Raw genomic sequence first — 19,532 nt, 5'->3', positions numbered from 1 at the left:
GTATAGATACATCAGTATCAGTATATATTTATTGTTATTTCCTGAGTACTCGCATACCCAGAGGAAACAAAAAAACGTTGCTCAACCAGTGTCCATTCAGTGTGCAGTACAAATAACAACAAGTAAATAGAAATAAAAATACATATATCATGAACAAATTAAATTAAACACTCTACTCTCTACTAAACATCAACAGGCGTTCTGATCGACAGCTGCTGCAGTGTGTCCAGGTTGGTGGTTGGTGCGCGATACTTTGGCAGGGGGCTAAGTCCGTTTATCAGTCTTATAGCCTGCGGGAAGAAGCTGAGGAGCATCCTGCTGGTTTTGCAGCTAATGCTCCTGTACCTCTTCCCAGATGGCAGGATGGAGAATATGTGATGCGATGGGTGGTAGGGGTCTTTGATGATGGAGATGGCTCTGTTGATACATCTCTTCCTGTATATGTCCAGCAAGAAAGGGAGTGGAGCACCAATAATCCTGCTGGCGGTCTTCACAATCCTGTCTAGTTGGTGCCGTTCGTACGCCTTGCAGCTCCCGAACCAGGAAGTGATGCCGTAGGTCAATGTGCTCTCGACTGTCCCCCTATAAAAAGTTCGTAGGTGTGTAGTGGGGAGACCTGCTTTACGTAGTCTTCGGAGAGGGTGTAGTCGCTGCTGGGCACTCTTGACCAGTGCTGTGGTGTTGGTTGTGGACATCAGGTCATCTGACAGGTGGAGTCCTAGGAACTTCACGCTGCTGACCCTTTCCACATCAGCTCCATCGATGTGCAGAGGTGTATGGTGTTGTTTTCCCGCCCTCCTGAAGTCAACCACCATCTCCTTAGTTTTTCCCACGTTGAGAATGAGGTTGTGGGATTTGCACCATCCTGTGAGCAGCTCCACCTCCATCCTGTATGCCGACTCATTATTGTCACTGATGAGACCCACCACTGTTGTGTCATCAGCGATCTTGTTGATGAAGTTGTCATTGAGTCTACATGATAATGGAATGTCGTTTAGTGCAAGGTAAAGCCAGCAAAGTCCGATCAAGGACAGTCTGAGCGTCACAAATGAGGTAGATAGTGGTTGTGGTAGGATGATTCAGTTACCTGATAACAGCTGGGAAGAAACTGTCCCTGAATCCGAGGTAGACAAAAGTGCTGGAGAAACTCAGCAGGTGAGGCAGCATCTGTGGAGCGAAGGAAATAGGCAACGTTTCGGGCCGAAACCCTTCTTCAGACTTCTGAATCTGGTCGTGTGCGTTTTCACACTTCTGTACCTTTTGCCCGATGGGAGGGGGGAGAAGAGGGAGTGGCCAGGGTGCGACTCGTCCTTGATTATGCTGCTGGCCTTGCCGAGGCAGCGTGAGGTATAAATGGAGTCAATGGAAGGGAGGTTGGTTTGTGTGATGGTCCGGGCTGCGTCCACAATTCGCTGCAATTTCTTGCGGTCTTGGAATGGAGCTGTTCCCAAACCAAGCTGAGATGAATCCTGATAAAATGCTTTCTGCTCTGTCCATGATAAACCTAGCATTCCAGCAGTCACAATAGTCAAAGACTGGTCGCATAGCTTTAAGCTTAGAGGATGGAATTGACAAAATGTGGAGGGGCAACGTTTAAGGGGGGGTGTGCAGGACAATTTTTTTTTCAGGTGGTGGGTGCCTGGAACGCGCTGCCGGGGATGATGGTGGAAACGGATACGACAGTGATGTTTATGAAGATTTTTAGACAAGCACATGCATATGGAGGGATATGGATGACGTGCAGGCACTGGGGATTAGTTTAACTTGGCGTAGTGTTTGGCACGGACATGGCGGGCCAAAGGGCTTGTTCCTGTGCTAAAGGTCTCAACCAGAAACGTCGCCCATTCCTTCTCTCCAGAGATGCTGCCTGTCCCGCTGAGTTACTCCAGCATTTTGCGTCTACCTTCGGTGTAAACCAGCATCTGCAGTTCCTTCCGACTGTACCGTTCTGTGTTCTACTCAATCTTCACACTTCCCGACTGTATTTGACTGTACAAGGGGGTCGGGGATTCACGCCTACTTGTTTTACCAAAACATGTGAAACATTAATGTTTCCCCAGTGGGCAGAACTGGCACAGATAATGCAGAAGTAAATGAACTTAGTCTCGATAATTTATTTGCACTGTGGTTAATTGGAACTGCGTGTGACCAGAAATATTTCCATGAAATGTGGGGAAATTAATTAACTGTAACGAGAAAGATTTTTTGTTCATGTTTTTAAAAGAGCAACACTTACAACCTTGTTTTTTTTCCGAAGCATTTATATCCGATGAAATAATTCACATGACGTCACAGCTGAACTGTATAAGGAACAGATGTGTAACATTCATGGGACTGAATATTAATCTGTGGAATATCACATTCAAAGCAAAACGGAAATAAGTCGGGTCACAAACCAAATTGAATGATTTTGTGCTTGTGAGATGAGAGAATCTATATAGGAGGGAGTTTTCTCGCCCATTTTTGCTGCAATGATATCTGCAGGGCTTGGCCTCTCGCAGCACATTACTGAATGAGGTCGATGTTATTCCACATGTGCTCATTAATGATGAGTTGTGATTCAGTGGTTAATACCGTCTTCATCAGACGCTCAACATTTTAACACAACTTCCCAAAGATGTCGAGCACAATGAATGCCAAGTTCTTTTACTTGCTCCTAGTTTAGCGTGCCAATATAGCGCGGGACATGCATATATTCAGTGATTACTGTCTCGATGTTTATTCTCTGCCCGCACGTGATCCATATCCCACCAATCCCCGCATATCCATGTGCCTGTCTAACAGCCTCGTCAACACCATAGTTCTTCCCACTGGGGAAACAAAAATGTTTCACATGTTTTGGTAAAACAAGTCGATGTGAGTCCCCGACCTCCTTGTGCAGTCAAACACAGTCGGGAAGTGTAAAGAATGAGTAGAACACAAAACAGTCTGGGAGGAAATGTGAACAAGAGCTGGCAAAAAATAGTTGTATTGGGTGCAAACTATGGCCTGCGGGCCACATCCGGCCCGTGGCAAATTCTTAACACATTCCGTGCGGCGAACTAGTCTGGTAGCGCGGGGACTTTCAGGTCATTTCGCCGTAGAGGGTTTGTGCGCAGCTGCTGACGGGTTACCGTCGATGGCCCTGGGGAGACAGTGAAGATCGGTGGCAGCGGAGGCCCCAGTGGGTGTGTGAGTGTGATCTCCCTTCGACTATGTTGAAGACTATCTTCGACTACCTTCAATCACTTTCGACTGCCCTCGATTACCTACGAATAACATCCCGACCTACTTCGACTAAACCTATGAGTGAAAAAAAGATTGATTTTTTTTCCATGGCCTTTTTCACTCGCGGGCATTTTTCAACGTTGAAAAATACGCCGAGACCTAGCCTCGAGTACGCAGGGACTACTCTCAAGCATGAAGGAGAGTTACAAAGACCTCCTAGGACCTCGTGTTGACCATGCTGCGAGTACGAGTCGAGGGCAAACTCTTCTAAACTCGCGGATTAGGTCGCCGCAGTGGGACAGCCCCTTTAGTAGGTATGTTACAAAACGTACCTGAATCGTGGCTGAGCATCTGCCCCACCCCTTGTGTGTGATTTTGGCGCTGTTTAGAGGGGGCGGGTTTAAAACGCGATTTTTACTAGGCTGTTCCAATCGAAAATGTTCAGCCTAGTAAATCATTAACGGAAAATCGCTGAAAGACCCCGTCGCAAAAGGTATTATTAGTTTTTATGGCCTTGTATAATATTTATAGTAGATTAAAAATCACTCTCTCACTCCGCAACCTCTCGCAGCCCCAGGGTTTTATAAAGCAAACAATTAAAGGTATGTACCTTATTTTTACATTAAATGGGGCTTGTATATAACCCTATATATAAAGTTTTCTATAGCGAGTAGCTCATTTTGGGCTCTTTATATCCCGCAGTATTTTTCTTGGCACTTGAGGGCACAAATCCAGCACAATGTGAACGTTCTAAACCAGCGCGTTCACAGGAACCCACTAGAAAGCCGATTTAAATTGGCTTTAATTTACAGCAAATGAACACTAAATTCCTTCCATTTGGCCTATAAATTGATGTAAATTAGATTTAAAAATCGTGTTTTATTGTGAATTATTTGTGAATATTATTTGGACACTTAGGCTATTTAAAAATGTTAATCATTTATTAAGAAATGGATAGATGTTTAGACTAGTAATTGAAGTTTGAAATTAGCTACAATTGGGTAACTAACTAATTATATGCTTTAATTTCAGGTCATCCAAGTAAGATTATTTTATATTTGTTTCAGAATGCTTCAATCTATGATAACTGAAAATTTAATTCAGTTCTCTTAATTTTTAAGAAGGTTATGGGCTTTTGACTGTCCACGATCACAGCTTTTTTGTTATGTCCATAGAAAATCAATAGGGAACAAGATGCTAATTTCCGAGTATGAAAATGGCCATAACTTTTTTATTACTTGAGATATGAAAGTGAATTAGGTGTCAAATTAAACTTATTGTTATGCTTTATCTGATGGGATAAATTGCAGACTTGATTTTTTAAATCTCAAAATTTTGTAACATTGCTACCTTTAGTATAGCAGTTAACCATATAACCATATAACAATTACAGCACGGAAACAGGCCATCTTGGCCTACAATTCCGTGCCGAACAACTTTTTTCCCTTAGTCCCACCTGCCTGCACTCATACCATAACCCTCCATTCCCTTCTCATCCATATGCCTATCCAATTTATTTTTAAATGATACCAACGAACCTGCCTCCACCACTTCCACTGGAAGCTCATTCCACACCGCTACCACTCTCTGAGTAAAGAAGTTCCCATCATGTTACCCCTAAACTTCTGTCCCTTAATTCTGAAGTCATGTTCTCTTGTTTGAATCTTCCCTATTCTCAAAGGGAAAAGCTGGTCCACATCAACTCTGTCTATCCCTCTCATCATTTTTTTAAAGACCTCTATCAAGTCCCCCCTTAACCTTCTGCGCTCCAGAGAATAAAGACCTAACTTGTTCAACCTTTCTCTGTAACTTAGTTTCTAGTTGAAACCCAGGCAACATTCTAGTAGTAGTAACTCCTCTGTACTCTCTCTATTTTGTTGACATCCTTCCTATAATTGGGCGACCAAAATTGTACACCATACTCCAGATTTGGTCTCACCAATGCCTTGTACAATTTTAACATTACATCCCAGCTTCTATACTCAATGCTCTGATTTATAAAGGCTAGCATACCAAAAGCTTTCTTTACCACCCTATCTATTATGAGATTCCACCTTCAAGGAACTATGCACGGTTATTCCCAGATCCCTCTGTTCAACTGCATTCTTCAATTCCCTACCATTTACAATGTACGTCCTATTTTGATGTGTCCTGCCAAGGTGTAGCACCTCACATTTATCAGCATAAGTTGAGAGGTTACAGTTATATAAGAAGTTGGTGAGGCTACATTTAGAGTATTGGTGTTCAGTTTTGGTCACCATGTTATAGGAAAGGCTTGATAAGGTTCAGAGAAGGATGGTTCCAGGACTCGAGGGACTGAACTAGAGGAAGTGGTTGAGCTAGGGCTTTATTCCTTGCAGCACAGGAGGATGAGGGGTGATGGTGTACAAAATGACAAGAAGAATAGATCAAAGAAAGAGTGTTTTATTGTCATGTGTCCCAGATAGAACAATGACATTCTTACTTGCAGCACAACAGAATATGTAAATTTAGAAACGTAGAAAATAGGTGCAGGAGGAGGCAATTCGGCCCTTCGAGCCAGCACCGCCATTCATTGTGATCATGGTTGATCATCCACAATCAGAAACCTGTGCCTGCCTTCTCCCCATATCCCATGATTCCGCCAGCCCCTGGAGCTATGTAACTCTCTTTTAAATTCATCCAGTGAATTGGTCTCCACTGCCCTCTGTGGCAGAGAATTCCACAAATTCACAACTCTCTGGGTGAAAACATTTTTTTCTCATCTCAGTTTTAAATGGCCTCCCCTTATTCTTAGACTGTGGCCCCTGGTCCTGGACTCCCCCATCATTGGGAACATTTTTCCTGCATCTAGCTTGTCCAGTCCTTTTATAATTTTATACATAGTACACTGTAAACAATAGGTCGGGTAAACACACACACACTTTTGCCCAGAGTAGGGGAATCGAGAAGAAGAGGACATAGGTTTAAGGTGAGGGGAGAAAGATTAGATGGGAACCTGAGGAGTAACGATTTCTGCACACAGAGTAGTTGGTGTATGGAATGTGCTGCCGGAGGAGGTAGTTGATGCAGGGACTATCGCAACATTTAAGAAATGTTTAGACAGGTACATGGATAGGGTAGGTTTGGAGGGATATGGGCGAAATGCAGGCAGGTGGGGCAAGTGTAGATGGGGTATGTTGATCAGTGTGGGCGTTGGGCCGAAGGGCCTGTTTCCTGGCCGAAGGGCCTGAGGAAGGACGTTATTGCCATAGAGGGAGTGCAGAGAAGGTTCACCAGACTGATTCCTGGGATGTCAGGACTGTCTTATGAAGAAAGACTGGATAGACTTGGTTTATACTCTCTAGAATTTAGGAGATTGAGAGGGGATCTTATAGAAAACTTACAAAATTCTTAAGGGGTTGGACAGGCTAGATGCAGGAAGATTGCTCCCGATGTTGGGGAAGTCCAGGACAAGGGGTCACAGCTTAAGGATAAGGGGGAAATCCTTTAAAACCGAGATGAGAAGAACTTTTTTTCACACAGAGAGTGGTGAATCTCTGGAACTCTCTCTGCCACAGAGGGTAGTCGAGGCAAGTTCATTGGCTATATTTAAGAGGGAGTTAGATGTGGCCCTTGTGGCTAAGGGGATCAGAGGGTATGGAGAGAAGGCAGGTACGGGATACTGAGTTTGGATGATCAGCCATGATCATATTGAATGGCGGTGCAGGCTCGAAGGGCCGAATGGCCTACTCCTGCACCTAATTTCTATGTTTCTATGTTTCCACACTATAACTCTATGTTGGTTGGCATGGGCAAGTTGGGCCGAAGGGCCTGTTTCCACACTGTATAACCCTTTAATTCATCTTTGATCATTTTTGCCATCTTTTCTTTCTTCAGTGCAACACCTTCCACCTCGTCCCCTCTAGGGTTTGCACGCCCATTGCCCATAGATGCCTCCAGCTGCCGCGGATGTGTCCAGTTCCATCACACGTTCCGCTCCAGAGATGCCTCTTGTGAGATGGGGGGCAGACACAAAAATCTGGAGTAACTCAGCGGGACAGGCAGCATCTCTGGAGAGAAGGAATGGGTGACAGTATTGCGTACAGTTTTGGTCTCCAAATCTGAGGAAGGACATTACTGCCATAGAGGGAGTGCAGAGACGGTTCACCAGACTGATTCCTGGGATGTCAGGACTGTCTTATGAAGAAAGACTGGATAGACTTGGTTTATACTCTCTAGAATTTAGGAGATTGAGGGGGGATCTTATAGAAACTTACAAAATTCTTAAGGGGTTGGACAGGCTAGATGCAGGAAGATTGTTCCCGATGTTAGGGAAGTCCAGGACAAGGGGTCACAGCTTAAGGATAAGGGGGAAATCCTTTAAAACCGAGATGAGAAGAACTTTTTTCACACAGAGAGTGGTGAATCTCTGGAACTCTCTGCCACAGAGGGTAGTTGAGGCCAGTTCATTGGCTATATTTAAGAGGGAGTTAGATGTGGCCCTTGTGGCTAAGGGGATCAGGGGGTATGGAGAGAAGGCAGGTACGGGATACTGAGTTGGATGATCAGCCATGATCATATTGAATGGCGGTGCAGGCTCGAAGGGCCGAATGGCCTACTCCTGCACCTAATTTCTATGTTTCTATGTGACGTTTCGGGTGGAGGCAGGGTACTGATTACCACCTGGAGAGTCTCTCACCAAGGCTCCTTGTCTCCCCAGGTCACGGAGAATGCCTCTGTGGTGAATGCAAGTGTCACGAGGGCTGGGTTGGAGACAACTGCAACTGCTCGACCGAGATGGACACCTGCTTGTCGGACGACGGGCAGATTTGCAGCGGAAGGGGCAACTGTGCCTGCGGCCGGTGTTCCTGCACCGAACCTGGGGCTTTCGGGGACACCTGCGAGCGGTGCCCCACCTGCCCTGATGCCTGTGGCACTAAAAGGTAGGCACCGTACCCACTCCGCAACAGAACACTTGGCATTACACATGCACACATTAGCGGTGGCACAGCCACGTGGAAGCTTTACTATTTACAGCCGAGTGCTCCTGAAGGAGAGACCACATCATTGTGTTTGGTGCTTGGTTATAAGTTCATATGTTCTAGGAGAAGAATTAGGCTATTCGGCCCATCAAGTCTATGCCACCATTCAATCATGGCTGATAAACATAGAAACATAGAAAATAGGTGCAGGAGTAGGCCATTCGGCTCTTCGAGCCGAATGGCCTACTCCTGCACCTATTTTCTATGTTTCTATCTTTCCCTCTCAACCCCATTCTCCTGACTTCTCCCCGTAACCCTTGGCACCCAGTACTAATCAAACACCTCTCAATCTACGCCTTAAAAATATCCACTGACTTGGCCTCCACAGCCCTCTGCGGCAATGAATTCCACCCTCTGACTAAAGAAATTCCTCCTCATCTCCTTCCTAAACGTACATCCTTTTATTCTGAAGCTATCACCTCTGGTCTTAGACTATGGGATAGATGCAACCTTTTTTCATGAGAGAAAACTTTTACAAAAGAAAAAAAACATGCTTTGACCTGACTATATAAATGTTGAGTATATTATGGGATGTTTTAAGATAGTTGCTAACATGAATCCCGTTATGAATATTTTTGGAATAATAAAGCAGAATAATTAATGCCGGCATATTGTCCCAGAATTGAACAGAGTTGGATTCAAGGCATTGTTGCAAACTATGCGATAATCATTTTTAACGATGATGTAAAACGTTGCCTGCACCGTTTATGCATGGAAAATGTATCTAAGTGTTGGCAGATTAGAGCTACTGCCTTACAGCTCCAGAGACCCCCGGGTTGGATCCTGACCTTGGGTGCAGTCTGTGTGGAGTTTGCAAGTTCTCCCTGTGACCACGTGGGTTTTCTCTGGATGCTCCGGCTTCCTCCCACATCCCAAAGACGTACAGGTTTGTAGGTTAATTGTCCCTCTGTAAATTGCCCCTAGTGTGCATGAGAAAGTGGGATAACATAGAACTAGTGTGAAGGGGTGATCGATGGTTAGCGTGGACTCGGTGGGCCGAAGGGCCTGTTTCCACACTGTATCTCTAAACTAAAGTAAACTATAAACTAAACTGAAATCCTACAAGCAGTGTTGGTGTACACGGGTGCATTTAATGTCATTATTAAGCAGCAGCTAAATATGATTTCAAGTTAACACGGTGAGTATGAATGGTCAGGTCCACTGCCCCTGTCCCACTTAGGAAACCTGAACGGAAACCTCTGGAGACTTTGCGCCCCACCCAATGTTTCCAGAGGTTGCAGGTGGTTGCCGGAGGTTGCAGGTAGTGGAAGCTAGTAGGGAGACTGTCAAAAACCTCCGGGGACCTCAGAGAATCGCACGGAAACCTTGGGTGGGGCGCAAAGTCTCCAGAGGTTGCCGTTCAGGTTTCCTAAGTGGGACAGGGGCATAAGATTGTCTAGAAACGAGAGTAACACAGATCAGAGTCCCGGCAGCAAATGACAGAGGCAGGGACAGAGTCGGGGATCACAAGAAGAGTAGAGAATAAAAACGAGGTGCAGGAGTAGGCCATTCGGCCCTTTGAGCCAGCACCGCCATTCAATATGATCATGGCTGATCATCTAAAATCAGTACCCCGTTCCTGGTTTTCCCACATATCCCTTGATTCCTTGTGGCGGCTCTCTGCGTATTGGTCTCAGAGATCTGTCGTCCGTTGCTATTGCACTACGTTTTTACATCATGTGCCCATTTGTAAATCCAGCAACTATATTGTGCAGATAGACGCAAAAGGCTGGAGTAACTCAGTTGGACAGGCAGCATCTCTGGAGAGACCCTTCTTCAGACTATATTCTGCATTCTTTATCGTCCCCTTTGCTCTCCCCATTGTACTTGAGTTTGACGGTGTATAGTAATATCTGATCTGTCGGATAGCACACAAAACAAAGGTTGTCACCGTTCCTCGGTACACGTGGCAGTAATAAGCCTAAAGCTGACAAGATAGATAGCTCTTGCATTCATTGTTCATGTTAAGGTGGGGTGCTCTTAACAGCCTGCACACAATCCATAGCCCTCCATTCCTTGCATATCCATGTGCCTGTTCTAAAGCCACTATTACATTTGCCTCCACCACCCTCGGGCAGCGCGTTGCTTCCAGGCACTCGCTGCCCTCTGTGGCAAAAAAACAAGCTGTCCTGTACATCTCGGTTATCCTCCGCCCCTCTCACCTTCAACCCACCGCTCTAGAATTAGACTTGTTGTTAAATGCATGCAGAGTAATTCCTGGTTGCTTCTTCTGTTGCAGGGAGTGTATCGAGTGTCGACTGTTTAAGTCGGGGAGACTGGCGGACAATCAGACCTGTCAACGACTCTGCAAGGATGAGATCCTGACAGTCGATGCCCTCAGTGAGTAAACCCTGTTTCCAAAAGTCAAATTCACCTGGAGATAATGGTACCCAAGTGTAGAGATTATAGAAATACCTCAGCGTTAGGCATAAGGACATAAGGAATAGGAGTAGAATTAGGCCATCTGGCCCGGCAAGTCTGCTCCACCATTTAAAGCCCTGTCCCACAGTACGAGTTAATTTCAAGAGCTCTCCCGAGTTAAAAAAAATTAAACTCGTGATAAACACGGAGAATGAACGTAGCGGGTACGTCGGAGCTCGGAGACGTCACTTAGCGGCTCGTAACGTAGCGGGTACGTCGGAGCTCGGAGACGTCACTTAGCGGCTCGTAACGCCACTTAACAGCAGGTACTCGGGAATACTGGCTAACGGCAGGAGAGCACGGGAAGACTGGTGAAGATTTTTCAACATGATGAAAAATGTCCACGAGAGCCCCGAGTACCGACGAGCGGCCATTACCGTAAATCACCGAGTTCGAATCAGGGCAAACTCGGGAGAGCTCTTGGATTGAACTCGTACCATGGGACAGGGGTTTAAGTCATGGCTGAACTATCTCTCTCCCTCCTAACCCCATTATCCTGCCTGCCTTCTCCCCATAACCTCTGACACCCGTACTAAGGGGGAAAGGTTCAAGAAAGGGTTGGTAGTGGACAGGAGACGTGGAGAAGGCGTGGGTGAGAATGCGGCAGATAGACTGTCACGTGGAAACACTTGCCCGGTTGCTCACTGTGGTGGAGCCGAGCAGAGAAGTGGAATGTTTGTTAAATGATGAGGGATTGGCTGGTGTTGATGTAAACTGGGGCTGAGGTGTGTTTGTGTACAAGTCACTAAAGACCAGCGGGTAGCTGCAGAAGGGAAAATGGTGGGTCAGCCTTCATGACAGGATGATTGGAAAGAAGTATAGATCATAGAGCGATACAGCACAAAGATAGGCCCTTCGGCCCACAATGTCTGTGCCCACATGATGCCAAGACCATCTCTTATCAGCCTGCACATAATCCATATTCCTACATTCTTTGCAAAACCATCTATCCAAAAGTCTCTTAAACGCCACTATTGTATCTGCCTCCATCACCCTCTGGCAGCGAGTCCCAGGCACTCACCACCCTAGTGGTATACAAACATCTCCATTATACTCTTCCCCATCTCACCCTAAACCCATGTCCTCGAGTATTTGATTTTCCTACCGTGGGGGAAAGATTCTGTCTGTTTACCCTATAGAGTGATACAGTGTGGAAACAGGCCCTTCGGCCCTACTTACCCATACTGGCCAGCTAGTCCCACCAGCCTGCGCATGGTCCCTATCTCTCCAAACCTGTCCTATCCATGTACCTGTCTAACTGTTTCTTAAACGTTGGGATAGTCCCTGCCTCAACTACCTCCTCTGGCAGCTTGTTCCATACACCCACCACCCTTTGTGTGGAACAAGTTACCCCACAGATTCCTATTAAATTGTTTCCCCTTTGGCCTTAAACGTATGTCTTCCAGTCCTCGATTCACCCACTCTGGGCGAGAGACTCTGTGCATATACCTGAACTATTCCCCTCATGATGTTGTACACATACACTATCTATGCATCTCATCATTTTGTCAGCTGTCAGAGAATGGACCGCTGTGCGTTGGTCTCCCCCTGAACAAGTTCATGTTCCTGTTTCCATATCACACTCTGGACTGGAAACCAGATGTCAGTACTGCTCGAGGAAGGAAAGGTTCCGTGACTGTAGCTCTCGGCTGCATTCCTGATGATCAATTCAACGATGCTGGTACTGGACATACTCTTGTAAACACAGACATAAATGATGGAAATGCACTGATGTAATTCGGTTGATGATTTCCACGTTCTGTATTTACAAATTCAAACTTCACCATGAATGTGCATACCTCAGTAATATATATTTGGTTTCTTTAGTTTAGTTTTGAGATACAGTGTGGAAAAAGTCACTTTGCCCCCGCCGACCAGCGATCCCTGTACATTAACACTGCCATACACAAACTCGGATCAATTTTTTTAACATTTATAACTAAGCCAATTAACCCACAAACCTGAAAGTCTTTGGAGTGTGGGAGCAAACCGAAGATCTCGGAGAAAACTCACGCAGGTCACGGGGAGAACGTACAAACTCCGAACAGACAAGCACCCGTAGTCAGAATGGAACCCGGGCCTCTGACGTTGTAAAGCAGCAACAGTGGGAATATTGGTTTGAAGATTAAAATTTAGTGTCATTTGGGAAACGCCCTTGATTTATGGCAGAGCCGAATATTGTAGATTTTATGACAGCATTCTACTCGTGGCTATTTCAAGTAGGTTGGGAAATTCTAATAAATCACAGACATTTGTATAGAAAGTCTGAAACTTGACAAAAGCTCAACATTGTGCCAGAAGCTGACATTGCGGCAGATAGAAAAGGAATAGTATTCAGTATTTACTTTAATGTCATTTTAACTGAGTACTTACATACACAGAAGAAACGAAAAATTGTTTCTCAATCAGTTCCCGTCAGTGCAGTTAATAAAAACAGAATAAATACATATAGCTTTAAAATTAAAATTAACATATCTAAAATTGGCCTAAAATTTGAACTAAAAACAGACATTCAGACCGAACAGTGGCTTTGCTTTGACAGGTGCCTAGCTGTCAAAGTATGGGCGAGGTTAGATGTGTTGGTGTATGATGTATGGGGAGGGGACACAGTCCGTTAACCAGTCTCTTATTTTCGTTGTCTCTGTACCTGTGGAAAGAAGCTGTGGAGCATCCTGCTGGTTTTGCAGCTGATGCTCCTGTACCTCTTCCCAGATGGCAGAATGGAGAAGATGTGGTGTGATGGATGATAGGGGTCCTTAATAATGGAGATGGCTCTGCGGATGCTATGCTTCTGATAGATCTCCAACAGGAAAGGGAGTGGGGCACCAATGATCCTACTGGCTGTCTTCACTATCCTGTTAAGTTGTTATTCTTCATAAGCCTTGCAGCTCCCAAACCAGGAAGTGATGCCGTAGGTCAATATACTCTCGATGGTTCCCCTGTAGAAGGTCCTTAGATGAACAGTAGGGAGACCTGCTTTTCTTAGTCTCCGGAGAGGGTGGAGCCGCTGCTGAGCTCTTTTGATCACTGCTGTGGTGTTGGTCGTAGAGGTCAGGTCATCCGCCAGGTGAAGTCCCAAGAACTTCACACTGCTGACCCTCTCTACAGCAGCACCATCAATATGCAGCGGAGTGTGATGGTGTTTTCCAATCTATTAAATACAGTAAACCCTCGTTATTACAGACCTTTTCACACAGAGAGTGGTGAATCTCTGGAACTCTCTGCCACAGAGGGTAGTTGGGGCCAGTTCATTGGCTATATTTATGTTGGATGGATGTGGCCCTTGTGGCTAAGGGGATCAGGGGGTATGGAGAGAAGGCAGGTACGGGATACTGAGTTGGATGATCAGCCATGATCATATTGAATGGCGGTGCAGGCTCGAAGGGCCGAATGGCCTACTCCTCCACCTAATTTCTATGTTCATAAGTGATAGGAGTAAAATTAGGCCATTCGGCCCATCAAGTCTATTCCGCTATTCAATCATGGCTGATCTATCTCTCCCTCCTAACCCCATTCTCCTGCCTTCTCCCCATAACCCATGACACCCGTATTAATCAAGAATCTGTCAACCTCTGCCTTAAAAATGGGTGGCCTAATAACGTGTATAGCCTATGCAGCATGTAGGCTTTATGGACCTAGCGACCTTCACCACCAGGCCGGGCTGCCGAAGCCATCCCCAGCTTGCACCGTCTCCCTGGCCATTTTCAGGCCGCGCCTGCCGCTGCCGCCAGCGCCGACCCTCGCCTGTACTCCTGCCGCCCGTGGGCTGCGACCATTGAATCTGCTGATCCTCACCTCTCCCCCTGGCCACCAGCAGGTCGGGGCTGTCAACCCACCGGGATTCCAGGCCCAGATACACACCGAGCGTAAGAGGGTCTCGACCCGAAACGTCACCTATCCATGTTCTCCAGAGATGTTGCCTGACCCGCTGAGTTACTCCAGCACTTTGTGAAACGTCACCTATCCATGTTCTCCACAGATGCTGCCTGACCCGCTGAGTTACTCCAGCACTCTGAGAAACGTCACCTATCCATGTTCTCCAGAGATGCTGCCTGACCTACTGAGTTACTCCAGCACTCTGTGAAACGTCACCTATCCATGTTCTCCAGAGATGCTGCCTGACCCGCTGAGTTACTCCAGCACTTTGTGAAACGTCACCTATCCATGTTCTCCAGAGATGCTGCCTGACCCGCTGAGTTACTCCAGCACTCTGAGAAACGTCACCTATTCATGTTCTCCACAGATGCTGCCTGACCCGCTGAGTTACTCCAGCACTCTGTGTCCTTTTGTGTATTAACCAGCAACCGTACTTGTTTGTCTCTACTTGTTTATACAATGATAATCCTTGTCTCGGTTATAGCGGACAATCAGTAAGAGCGGACATCATTCCGTTCCCCCCCCCACCACGGTGCATTATAACAAAGGTTCACTGCTCTCTAACATGGCCTTGGCCATTTCACCGTGTCTTTGGTACACAAAAATGCTGGAGAAACTCAGCGGGTGCAGCAGCATCTATGGAGCGAAGGAAATAGGCGACGTTTCGGGCCGAAAACCCTTCTTCAGACTGATGGGGGGGTGGGGGGGGAGAAGGAAGGAAAAAGGGAGGAGGAGGAGCCCGAGGGCGGGGGGATGGGAGGAGACAGCTCGCGGGTTAAGGAAGGGGAGGAGACAGCAAGGGCTAGCAAAACTGGGAGAATTCAACGTTCATGCCATCAGGACGCAAGCAACCCGGGCGGAATATGAGGTGCTGTTCCTCCAATTTCCGGTGTTGCTCAACACCGGAAATTGCCTGCCGCTGTGTCTTTGTCCTGCCTTTAGCTTGTTTGAGGTTGTGGCGGTGGGTCTGAGTGTTGGTGAGATGGTGACGTGGAGCGGGACCACGTTATTGTGTTGGTGGAGCTGGCTGCACCGTGCAGTACCTTCATGACCCACTACCGCCTCCGCACTGCCTCCCTGCCACGGCACTGACCAGCGCTTCTTCGATTTCCCCCCCAGACACCGTTGACCAGGACGCAGTTCTGTGCCTGTACAAGACCGAGAACGACTGTGTCATGAGGTTCACCTACTCGGAGCACGACAGCGGAAAATCTGTCCTCACCGCGTTGAAGGAGCCAGGCAAGTTGTCTCTCTGTCGGTAATATTGTCCTTAACGTATGTTACACACCTGACTGTTCTCCATCTGACCATCTCTCATGCGAGTCGGTTGTATTGTGTCTGACAATGAAAATGGCAGAATGTTTGGATCTCTCTGCATCTCCCAATCCAATGCCTGACCAATCTATCTCTCCACCATGTAGGTAGGAACTGCAGATGCTGGTTTAAACCGAAGATAGACACAGAAAGCTGGAGTAACTCTGCGGGACAGGCAGCGTCTCTGGAGAGAAGGAATAGGTGACGTTTCGGCTTGTGAAGAATCTGGGTGGTCTCAACCTGAAACATCACCTATTTCTTCTCTCCATAGGTGAAAATGAGTTACTGTGAGTAGTTGAGTTACTCCAGCTTTTTGTGTCTCTCTCCACTCTGTACGTGAACATGTTTTCTCTCTTCCCTCGCATGACCCAGAAGGTTGCGGCTTGTTCAGCAATGTCCATCTCTTGCATTGCTCTGCCATCCCCACAACTGCCCCCTGTTACATGTACCCTGGACCACGTCTGGCCCTTGTTACTTAAACCCTGGTCTACAAATGCCCATTGACATTAATACCCCCGGTCCACAACTTATTTTTGTCCAGCTCAAATTTAGTCAGATATGTTTTCCGAATGATTAGGTTCATAAGGCTCATTTATTGTCACACACACCAATTGGTGTAGTGAAATTCACTGGCCATTCAATCATACAATTTAAAAAAGCAACAGACTCAAAAAACACATTTTAACATGAACATCCACCACAGTGACTCCTACACATTCCTCTCTGTGATGGAAGGCGAAATAAAGTTCAAGTCCTTCCCTTTTTGTTCTTCCTCGGTCGGGGGCCTCGAGCCCCCCGTTGACGGGACGGTCTTGACTCCCGTAGCCGGCAGCGTTTGGGCCCTTCGGGTCGAGGGGTTCAGCTCCCGCGTTGGGGGGATGTCAGCTCCCCCGTGCCGGGCGATCGAACCTCCCGTCGGGGCTGGTCGAACCTGCGGCGTTGGAGCTCCCGACTAGCCTCTCCCGAGACTGTGAGCCCTTGATGGTAAGTCCGCAGGCCGCGGTGGGAGTGATCCCAGGCAAGGGATCCGCTCCGATGGTAAGTCTGCGTCCCACGGTGGGGCTCACGACAGTCCGAGGCGGCTTCCCGCTCCAGCGATGGTGGGCGGCACAGACGGAGAATGTGATCCGAAACCTGATCACCTCTCCGGGAAGGTAAGAACCTGAAGAAAAAAAACCCCAAAAAGGATGAAATAAACCAACAGACTGCCGGCAAGGCTGCCATCTCCCTCCTCCGGCACACCCTATATAATTCTTGGGGTGAAATCCACAATCAATGTCTCTGTGGACATCTTATACGGCCTAGTCTTTGTCGCTCACAACCAGGGTAATTCTCTGTATTCTCCATCATTACACTGCTCAGCTAGGATTCTCACACACTTTTCCAGTTTAGATGGTATATGTTTAGGAACCTGCACGTGTTAAAGATGCATACACATACACCAATTAATCAACAAACCTGTACCTCTATGGAGTGTGGGAGGAAACCGAAGATCTCGGAGAAAACTCAGGCAGGTCATGGTGACACACTCATCTCTCCGCTACCTTCAGGTAGAAGGTACAGGAGCCTGAAATCTGCAACATTCAGGTTTAGGAATAGCTACTTCCCCACAGCCATTCTTCTTCTTCTTTTGTGTGGTGTGCACAGCCTAAAGTTGTTGGACAACTTGTTCTATTTGATCTTCTGTTTGTGCACGTCAAGTTGATTGCATTAGTCGAAACAGGGCGGACCACGTGAAGGTTGCAATCTTCCACACCCCCCCCCCTCCCCCCACAGCCATCAGACTATTAAACTCAACTCAAACAAAAATCTGAACTTTAATAGCCTATTACACTTTATCTGGTTATTTATGTGTGTGTGTGTGTATATATATATTCAATGGTATATGGACACACTGATCTGTTCTGTATTTATGCTTACAATATTCTGTTGTGCTGAAGCAAAGCAAGAATTTCATTGTCCTATCTGGGACACATGACAGACTCTCTTGAATCTTGAATCTTGAGAACGTGCAAACTCCGTACAGGCAGCACCCGTAGTCGTGATGGAAGCCGGGTCTCTGGCGCTGTATGGCAGTACCTCTACCGCTGCGACACCGTGCCGCCCACACAAGGTGTTGCTGGCAGTGATGCTGTTGAACTGTGGGTTACGTGGAGTTGGCCGTGCTCGCAGAATAAGATGGAGTTGATCTATTGTTTATTCACGGATTGCTCTTACTTTGCAGAATGTGCGCGTGGGACGGACCCGGTGACAGTCCTGCTGGCGGTGGTTGGCAGCATCTTGGCCGTGGGCATTGCTCTGCTGGCCATTTGGAAACTCATCGTGACCGTTCACGACAGGCGAGAATTTGCCCGGTTTCAAAACGAGCGATCCAGAGCACGATACGAGATGGTAAGCCCCTTGTACCTCTGTCAGATGAGTAGTCACTGCAGAAGTAACTCGATGGTCAGTCAAAGTGCTTACAGAGGTTGGGGGGGTCATGTTACAGCTATACAAGGCATTGGTGAGGCCACATTTGGAGTATAGTGCACCTTGTTGGCCACCTTGTTATAGGAAAGATGTCATTAAGCGGGGAAGAGAGCAGAGAAGATTTACAAGGATGTTGCCGGGACTCAAGTGTCTGAGCTATAGGGGGAGGTTCGGCAGGCTAGGACTTTATTCCTTGAAGTATGAGGGGTGAACTTATGGAGCTGTATAAGATCATGAGAGGAGTAGGTTTATGGTAAGGGGGGGAGGAAGGTTTAATAGGAACCTGAGGGGTAACCTTTTTTACACAAAGGGTGATGGGTGTATGGAGCGAGCTGCCGGAGGAGGTAGTTGGGGCATTATCTCAACCTTTAAGAAACATTTGGACAGGTACATATAGTTTTAAAGGGATATGGGCCAAATGCGGTATAGGTGGGACCAGTGTAGATGGGGCATGTTGGCCGGCATGGGCAAGACTTACCAGCTTGTTCCATACACCAACCACCCTTTGTGTAAAGATGTCACCCCTCAGGTTCCCATTAAATCTTTCCCCCTCTCACCTTAACCCCATGTTCTCTGGTTCTCGATTCCCCTGCGCAGTGCAGCTACCCGACCTATTCCTTTGATGATTTTGTGCATCTCTATAAGATAATGCGCCTCTAGAAAATGAAAGGATGGTGAGAATTGGATGCACTGCTGCTGCTGCTGCAGGTCACTGATGCAATGTCAGCACATGCGTCTGGTGTTATTTATCACTGCAGCAGGTCGGGTGCAAGAACTACAGCAATAAACTTGATCAGCCATTTCCCTTTCCCTTTCCCTTCCAGGCCACCAACCCTCTGTACAGGCACCCCATCACAGTGCACTCAGTAGAACTGCTCCCGACAATGCACAACAAGGCTTACAACGGAATCGTTGACTGAACGGTACGCGGGCCCGCGCCGTGAGTTGCGACCCGACTCTGGCAACGTTCCTCGGAACCTGAGGGGTAACCTTTTTTACACAAAGGGTGATGGGTGTATGGAGCGAGCTGCCGGAGGAGGTAGTTGGGGCATTATCTCAACCTTTAAGAAACATTTGGACAGGTACATGGACGGTACAGGTTTAAAGGGATATGGGCCAAATGCAGGCAGGTAGAACTTGTAGATGGGGCATGTTGGTCGGCATGGGCAAGACTTACCAGCTTGTTCCATACACCCACCACCCTTTGTGTAAAGATGTCACCCCTCAGGTTCCCATTAAATC

At 47.0% G+C, this 19,532-nt stretch overlaps 1 protein-coding gene across 1 annotated transcript in view; it reads left to right on the top strand.

The window, feature by feature from the left end:
- itgb5 (integrin, beta 5) overlaps positions 1-19,259 on the top strand; it is a 96,778-nt gene extending 77,519 nt beyond the window's left edge. The window contains exons 12-16 of the mRNA XM_055637708.1: positions 7,889-8,111; positions 10,450-10,550; positions 15,627-15,746; positions 18,046-18,212; positions 19,115-19,259. Coding sequence (XP_055493683.1) covers positions 7,889-8,111; positions 10,450-10,550; positions 15,627-15,746; positions 18,046-18,212; positions 19,115-19,210 — 707 coding nt within the window. The 3' untranslated portion in view covers positions 19,211-19,259. The remainder of the gene's footprint in view (positions 1-7,888; positions 8,112-10,449; positions 10,551-15,626; positions 15,747-18,045; positions 18,213-19,114) is intronic.
- Positions 19,260-19,532: the final 273 nt, after the last annotated feature.

The sequence above is a fragment of the Leucoraja erinacea genome, chromosome 7 (assembly GCF_028641065.1).
Source record: "Leucoraja erinacea ecotype New England chromosome 7, Leri_hhj_1, whole genome shotgun sequence".
Classification (NCBI taxonomy): domain Eukaryota; kingdom Metazoa; phylum Chordata; class Chondrichthyes; order Rajiformes; family Rajidae; genus Leucoraja; species Leucoraja erinaceus.
The sequence above is the reverse complement of the archived record's forward strand: the minus strand, read 5'-3'. Positions and strand labels throughout refer to the sequence as shown.